Source organism: Gavialis gangeticus, unplaced genomic scaffold, assembly GCF_001723915.1.
Source record: "Gavialis gangeticus isolate Ggan-Ray unplaced genomic scaffold, GavGan_comp1, whole genome shotgun sequence".
NCBI lineage: Eukaryota > Metazoa > Chordata > Crocodylia > Gavialidae > Gavialis > Gavialis gangeticus.
The window spans coordinates 111,452,291-111,460,091 of record NW_017729031.1 but is presented as its reverse complement, the minus strand read 5'-3'; the positions used below and the strand labels follow the sequence as shown (position 1 = coordinate 111,460,091).

At 43.7% G+C, this 7,801-nt stretch overlaps 1 protein-coding gene across 1 annotated transcript in view; it reads right to left on the bottom strand.

The window, feature by feature from the left end:
- Nucleotides 1-7,801, bottom strand: part of EFCAB3 (EF-hand calcium binding domain 3) — a 65,188-nt gene that overhangs the window by 48,625 nt on the left and 8,762 nt on the right. Inside the window, exons 3-5 of the mRNA XM_019522919.1 lie at nucleotides 7,383-7,454; nucleotides 6,284-6,355; nucleotides 5,141-5,245 (exon numbers count right to left, since the gene is read on the bottom strand). Coding sequence (XP_019378464.1) covers nucleotides 5,141-5,245; nucleotides 6,284-6,355; nucleotides 7,383-7,454 — 249 coding nt within the window. The remainder of the gene's footprint in view (nucleotides 1-5,140; nucleotides 5,246-6,283; nucleotides 6,356-7,382; nucleotides 7,455-7,801) is intronic.

The following is a 7,801-nucleotide window of genomic DNA, read 5'->3' as shown; positions in this document are numbered from 1 at the left end:
ACTGTGTCCAGTTCTGTGCGTCCCACTTCAGGAGGGATGTGGACAACATTGAGAGGGTCCAGAGGAGGGTCACCTGCATGATCCGGGGACAACAGGGCAGACCCTAAAATGAGAGACTGCAGGGCCTGAACCTGTTCAGCCTTCACAAGAGAAGGCTGAGGGGGGACCTGGTGACCGTCTATAAACTCACTGGGGGGGCCAGAAGGGTTTGGGACAGACCTTGTTTCCCCTTGCACCCCCTGGCATAACAAGGAATAACGGCCACAAGTTGTTGGAGGGTAGATTTAGATTAGACATCCATAAGAACTACTTCACAGTCAGGGTGGCTAGGATCTGGAACCAACTTCCAAGGGAAGTGGTGCTGGCTCCTACCCTGGGGGTCTTTAAGAGAAGGCCTACCTGGCTAGAGTTATTTGAGATCAGTTTTTCTCCTGCCCAGGCAGGGGGTCAGACTTGAAGATCTACATGGTCCCTTCCAACCCTACTTCTATGATTCTATGATATGCCCACCATTGGTGTGGATCTTGTAAGGCAGCATCTTGAGAGGGTGGACCCCCACAAATCAGCTGGTCTGGATAGCTTGCACCCAAGAATGCCAAAAAAACTGGCAGACATCTTAGCGCAGCCACTGGCAAGTATATTCGAGAACTCGTGGTGCTCAGGTGAAGTATCTGAAGACTGGAAGAGGGCCAATGTGGTGCCTATCTTCAAGAAGGGTAGGAAAGAAGACCTGAGAAACTGCAGACCAATCAATCTGACCTCAATCCCTGGAAAGGTCTTGGAAAAAAATGTCAAAGAAACCATTCTTTATAGGCTAGCAGAAGCCAAAATTCTGAAGGGATAGCCAACATGGTTTTGTTGCAGGTAGGTCTTGTCTGACTGATCTCATTTCCTTCTATGACCAGGTGACATATCACCTGGACAAAAGGGAAGAGGTTGATATCATATATTTGGATTTTAAGAAAGCCTTTGACTTGGTGTCCTACAATGCCCTCATGGAAAAATTGGGCAACTGCGGCCTCAACTACACCACAGTCTGAGGGCTGGGGAACTGGCTCTGAGGCTGGACCCAGAGGGTGGTAGTTGACAGAACTTAATCAACACGGCACTTAGTGACCAGTGGTGTCCCCCAAGGCTCTGTTCTCGGACCTGTACTCTTTAATGTCTTTATAAATTATCTGGATGCTGGCATCAGAAGTGGACTGGCCAAGTTCACTGATGATACCAAACTTTGGGGAAGAGTATCCACACTTGAGGATAAGTTGGTGATCTGGGCCAACCTTGATAGGCTTGCAAGCTGGGCAGATGAAAACCTGATGTCATTCTGTACAGAGGAATGCAAGGTGTTCCACCTCAGGGAAAAAAATGCATCACACTTATAGGCTTAGCAATGTTACACTTGCTAGCACCACAGACGAGCAAGAGACTTGGGGGTCATGACTGACCGAAGATGAACATGAGCCACCCATGTGATACTGCAGCTGGCAAAGCGAACCAAACTCTGGCTTGCATCTACTGATGCATCACAAGCAAGACCCAGGATGTCAGCCTCCCGTTGTACTTGGCCTTGGTAAGGCTTCATCCAGTTCTGGGCTCCACAATTAAAAAAGGACATGGAGAAGCTTGACAGAGACCAGAGGAGAGCCACGCGCATGATCAGAGGGAAAGAGAACAGGCCTTACGTGGAGAGGCTGTGAGCCATGGGACTCTTCAGCCTGCAGAAGCACAGGCTCAGAGGTGACTTGGTGGCAGCCTATAAGTACATAAGGGGTGTGCATCAGGATCTGAGGCCCTGGGGGAACACCTGTTCACCAGAGCACCCCAAGGGATGACAAGGTCCAACCGTCACAAACTCCTGCAAGACCATTTTAGGCTGGACATAAGGAAAAACTTCTTGACCATCTGAGTCCACAAGGCCTGGAACAGACTCCTCCCAGAGGTGGTGAAAGCACCTACTCTGAATACCTTCAAGAAACATTTGGACACTTATGTTGCTGGGATCCTTTGACCCTAGCTGACTTCCTGCCCTTGGGGTGGCAGGCTGAACTCGATGATCTTCTGAGGTCCCTTCTAGCCCTAATGTTTATTAAACCTATGAAATATTCCTCCTCATTGATTTACTCATTAATAACTACATTTTGAGATCCGCCAGTGATCCAATTTTAATGTAATATGTATCATATTAATGCCACATAATACAAACTTTTAAATTGGAATTCCATGTCATTCTGAGTCAAATATGGAAGTCCTGTCAAAAATAAGATAAGTCTGGCTATGAAATACAACTTTGGATGAACTCTACCTTGATTTCCCCAAGTTTTTTGATAACACCTAACTCCCAAGAAACCATGCTGACAAGCATTACATGCATTTTAGCCTCTAACCTTGCTGTTAGAGTCCAAGTGACCCATCCTGCTCTTTTATCTAGTACTGACCTACTGGTATTTCTAGCCCTCAAATACTTAAAGGGCTGCCATAAAGAAGATGGAGAACATCTCTTCTCTTTTGCTGCAGAGAATGGGACATGGACCAATAACTTGAAGTTGCAGCCAAGTAGGTTTAGATCAGAAATCAGGAAATACATCTTCACTGTTAGAACAGTTAGGCAGTGGAACTGAGTGCCCAGGGAAGTTGTTGACTCTCCATCACTGAAGGTGTTCCAGAAGAGGTTGGACAGCCACTAGTTGGGGATGATTTAGGTGTAGCTGTGCCTGTATTCAACTATGGGTATTTCCCATTCTTCTGGGATCTGCTGATTGCTGCACGGGGCAGGGACAGAATTCCACCCCCCCGCTATATGTGTCAGGTTTTTTTTCAAGCCCCCCTCACATACATTGGGTGCTAGCTGCAGCCAAGGCTGGGGATTTTGATTGGTGTGTGCCAGTGCTCCTGCAGGGACTTAAACTGGAGGTTCCTGCCTAGAAGGTCTCGCTTCTCTACTCAGGGTCAGACTGATCACCTGATTTGGGACCAGGAAGGAATTTTACACCATGGTCAGATTGGCATGGACTACAGGGGTGGTGGTGGTGGGGTTGTCTTCCTTTGTAGTGGGGGCATGGCCCTCTACCCGGGATCCCTTGAACATATACAGGCATACCTCATTTTATTGTGCTTCGCTTTATTGCGCTTCGCAGATATTGCGTTTTTTACAAATTGAAGGTGCTGTGAACATTGTTGAAATGACAACAAAGGATTTAGAATATTACATAAACTTAGTTGATGAAGCAGCGGCAGGGTTTGAGAGGACTGACTCCAATTTTGAAAGAAGTTCTACTGTGGGTAAAATGCTATCAAACAGCATCACATGCTACAGAGAAATCTTTCGTGAAAGGAAGAGTCAATCGATGCGGCAAACTTCATTGTTGTCTTATTTTAAGAAATTGCCACAGCCACCCCAACCTTCAGCAACCACCACCCTGATCAGTCAGCAGCCATCAACATCGAGGCAAGACCCTCCACCAGCAAAAAGATTACGACTCGCTGAAGGCTCAGATGATGGTTAGCATTTTTTAGCAATAAAGTATTTTTAATTAAGGTATGTACATTGTTTTTTTAGACATAATGCTATTGCACACTTAATAGACTACAGTATAGTGTAAATATAACTTTTATATGCACTGGGAAACCAAAAAATTCGTGTGACTTGCTTTATTGCAATATTCGCTTTATTGCGGTGGTCTGGAACCAAACCCGCAATATCTCCAAGGTATGCCTTTATTAACAACCATTTCCAAAAGCAGAACTTTAGCAGCTGTGGTTCCCCTCCTTTCCCTGTGGCAGGTTAGGGTTTTATGTCTTGTGTTATGTCAGGTTTGTTTTACTAAGAGGTTAGATTGTGGGTTTGCACAAGATAATTAGATATGGACGCTCCTGCCTCAGGCAGGGGGTTGGAGCAGGTGACCTGTGGAAGTCCATTCCAGCCCTACCTCTCTTCAATTCTATGATTCAATGACATCAGGCTAATTGGTCAGAGTTCTTTAGGTCATACTATTACTGATTTTAGATTTTGGAAATACAGTGTCTGTTCTCCATTCCTTTAAAATGTTCCCAGTTTTTCAAAACTTCTTAAAACTTAAAAATAATGGAGAGAACGTCTCAGCTGGATTCTGAGATTCCTGAGTGTAGGTTCCATGTGGGTCTTATGATTTGAAAATGTTTGATTTTAGCAGATTCTGTCTAACATCCTACTTAGTTGTAGATGGCAGTGTTTCTGTTCTGCACACCACGCCATGTAGCACAGAGACACCTTCCTCCTTCATTCCAGACATAGAACAAGAAAAAAAGTGATGTGTGTTTTCTGTATAACCCTTTACACTTTACCATCTGCATCCAGCAATGGACTTATATGTGGCCTAGATCTTATCTATTTCCTGATATAACTTCTCTAAAACCCTACTGGCCATTGATATTTAACAGACTCCTTTGGCTTCCCTCACCAGTCACCTATGCATTTTAACTGTATCATATGTTCTTTGCCATTTACATCTTCTCTCATATCTTTTCTGCCAAATGTTCAGGTAGTGACACATCGGTAATAAAACATGCAGAGAGAGCATCTATTCTCACTTACTCCTCTCCTGGCAAGGTCCCCACACATTCATCACCCTTTTTAGAAACACACAAGCCAACACGCTGCCGTCTCCTGCTAGGAAAGCACCACTCAGAGGCAAAAGTCGTAACTTGCCATGGGCAGGGGCAGCAGAAGGAGCTGGTCTTGGGATTCTGCTTTTTATTGCACCCATGTCACAAAGCCAGCTTGTTCCAGATACCCAGGAATTCCTCTGGACAGGAGAAATTGCTAGGTGGGATAATGGCTCCGTGTGGTCTCCTTGCAGTTCCCTGCACAGAAGGGTACAGTAGACTTGTGGTAACCAATGAACTTTTATCTTGTGGGTGTTACCAGCTGCCCTTCAGGAGACCATGACAAGATACGTACAAATGAAAGCAGGAGTTGTATCTTCTGAAGAAGATCGGCTTGGGAGAGGTAAGGAACTGATATTCTTGGACACTACTAGGAGGGAACAGTCTCTCATACTGTTGGTCTGAACCCTCCACTGGCAGCAGGAGACCTAGCCTCACCCTCTGAAAAGGCTTGGGCTGCACTAATGGAGATACAGAAAATGGTGATGGAAATGCTCACCATCAACAGCAATAGGCATCAGAGCTTTCTGCACCTCTTCATTGGTTAGATGGACTCCCATGCTGGTCAGGACAGAGTCCAGGTCACTGACATCAACTCGGTCATCTAAAAAGAAAGAGAAAATATCAGAGTCATCAGCAGTTGCTTCCTTTTTCATCTGAGTGTCTTTCATGACATTATTCCTTAGTATTCAGCCGAAAAGGGGAATCCATTTTGATAGAATGAAGGTGATGATAACAGTAATACTTTGCCTTTCTGTAGTCCCATCCCTCTGGGGGTCTAAAGGTACTTTACAAGCAGAAGATTATAATTAAACTTGTTCTCACTTGGAGAGTTAGGTAAGTGTTACAATCCTTTTAGAGTAGGGGACACTGAGTTAGAGACAGACTGAGTTTGTTTGAGGTCATACATCATCCAGTTATTTGTTTCAGTGTGCTGCAGAGGGAGGAATAGAACCCAAGTTTCCAGGATTCCATATGTATTCTTTCAGTGAAAACACCCTGCTTACTAAACTGCACACTGCCTGATGAGTCATCTGGAACCCATAAAATTCATAAATTAGTGGTGTAACTAAAGGCAAGATGACTTATTGAAGGGATTAATGTATCCCTAGGTGTTGGTTATTTATGTTTGAAAAAATCAGTCACATATCCAAGACAGAAGCTCCTTGTCTCTGATAATTTCTGGTACCATACAGAATGACTTCTGTATCTTTGCAAGCTCAGATGGAGTGCACCATACATTATTCAGCTCTTGTTTCTAATAAAGCAAAAAATGATTAAAGATGAAAGTGGACAGAATGCAGTCTACTAAGAATCCCGTCTATCAAAGTGCTCATGGAAATAGAGGGAATCTTTTGTTTCACCATGAAACAGCCACTACAGTCATGATTAGAAGTTACTTCTTTGCAAGACTTCATGTGAGGAAAGTAAGGGATGTGCATGGTTGTAGGACCATGGCCCCATGTTATAATGTTGGACACTCAGGGATTGGGAAAGGCTAGAAAGAAGGTTAGTGGTATAACTTTTTTTCTGGCCATGCAAAGTAAGTAGTACACAGGCTATGATTATAAGATAACTTAATGACCCTTGCCTTATTCAGTGCACTATCTATCAACAATCGTCATTTTAAGTTCTCACTTACCTTTACTTGGGGGTGATTTCTGGAGAGCCCTCAATCCCTCCATAAATTCACCTAAATTCACTGTCACATCCTCTGCAAGACAGAGCACAGTCAGGGTTATGGGAAATAGCAAACAGGAAGTAAAGAACAGACAGGCAGAGGGGAACTGGGCTCATGAATACAGTTCCTGAGAGTTGCCACCAAAAAGATACACTGTCATGTAAATTTGCTTACAACTTTGTTCTTAAGGCCCAAACGATGGAATCCCTGGCAGGTCCACAGCACTGGCATCAGAAAAGTGAAGGCACAAAATTCAAAGGGCCAGATCCTGCTCTTATTGACATGGATGGGAAACTAGACTGATTCCACTGGATCACGTGTCTTTTTATTGTGTAACTCCTCTACACTTACAGTGTCATGAGTTCAAACAGCAAAGAACCTCTTTTTAAGACCCCTTTACACTGACATGGCTGAGTAAAGTAAATTTATTGAAATGAGAATCAGCAATTCAATCCATTTGTGCCATTACTACAGCTTCACACATTGCACAATCTGGGCCACGGATGTTATTTCAATGGATTGTTTGTCACACCATGTATTGTGCACACATCACACCCTTGTCATCTGACAAAAATCAAAGCTTGGCACAGAGCAGGAGTCTGTTGCTCATTTACACTCCCTCACTCTGTACCGTATGAATAGAGAGGATGGGGAACACTAATCGTCAACTGTCATATGTTTCAGGGCCTCCTGCAGCTCCTCGTTGGTTAGGTAGACCCTCATAAATGAATGGTGTTAAGCCCCTGATTCTAGCGACACAGGTGCATGTACTTAACTTGACCTGTGTCACTTCAATGATACTAAAAAGTAACTAAAAAGAAGCATGTGCATGTCTGCAGGACCAGGGGGTAAGGTGACAAAGTCAGAGTCAGGAGCTAGGAAATGCCAGAATGGAAGTAGCCATATGACCCTAAGTCTATCTTTTTGTGTAGAATCACCATGAGAGAGACCTGAATTAGATTAAATATATGAACACATAGTATTTCTGCCAGAGGACTTCTGGCTTTTATTCAGTGCACTATGATCTACTGTCCACCTCTATTTTTACATTCTCACTCACCTTCACTTAAAGGTAATTTCTGGACAGTTCTTACCCCCTTCGTAAATTCACTCAAATTCCCCTTCCCATCCGCTGCAAAGAAAAGCAGAGCTCAGAGTCAAAGGAAATGACAGAAAGACACTAAGAACAGGGAGGCATTGTGGAACTGGTATCATGACAACAAGAAGAAAATGTCACAGAGGTAACCGAGATCTACCTTCTTCTGAAATGGAAACTTACTCTTGAAAGGGGTCACAAATTTGGGATAAAAAAGTGAAAGAAATGCCATTAAATGGAGCCTGATATTTCTCCCTTTATGTGTGTATGAGTCCGGATTGACTTTACATGACCAGATTATGATTTGCATTAAGGTCACTTTCCATTGCTGTTATGTAATATAGAAATATAATTTCAGCCCATTTAAAGGTCTCTTTATAATA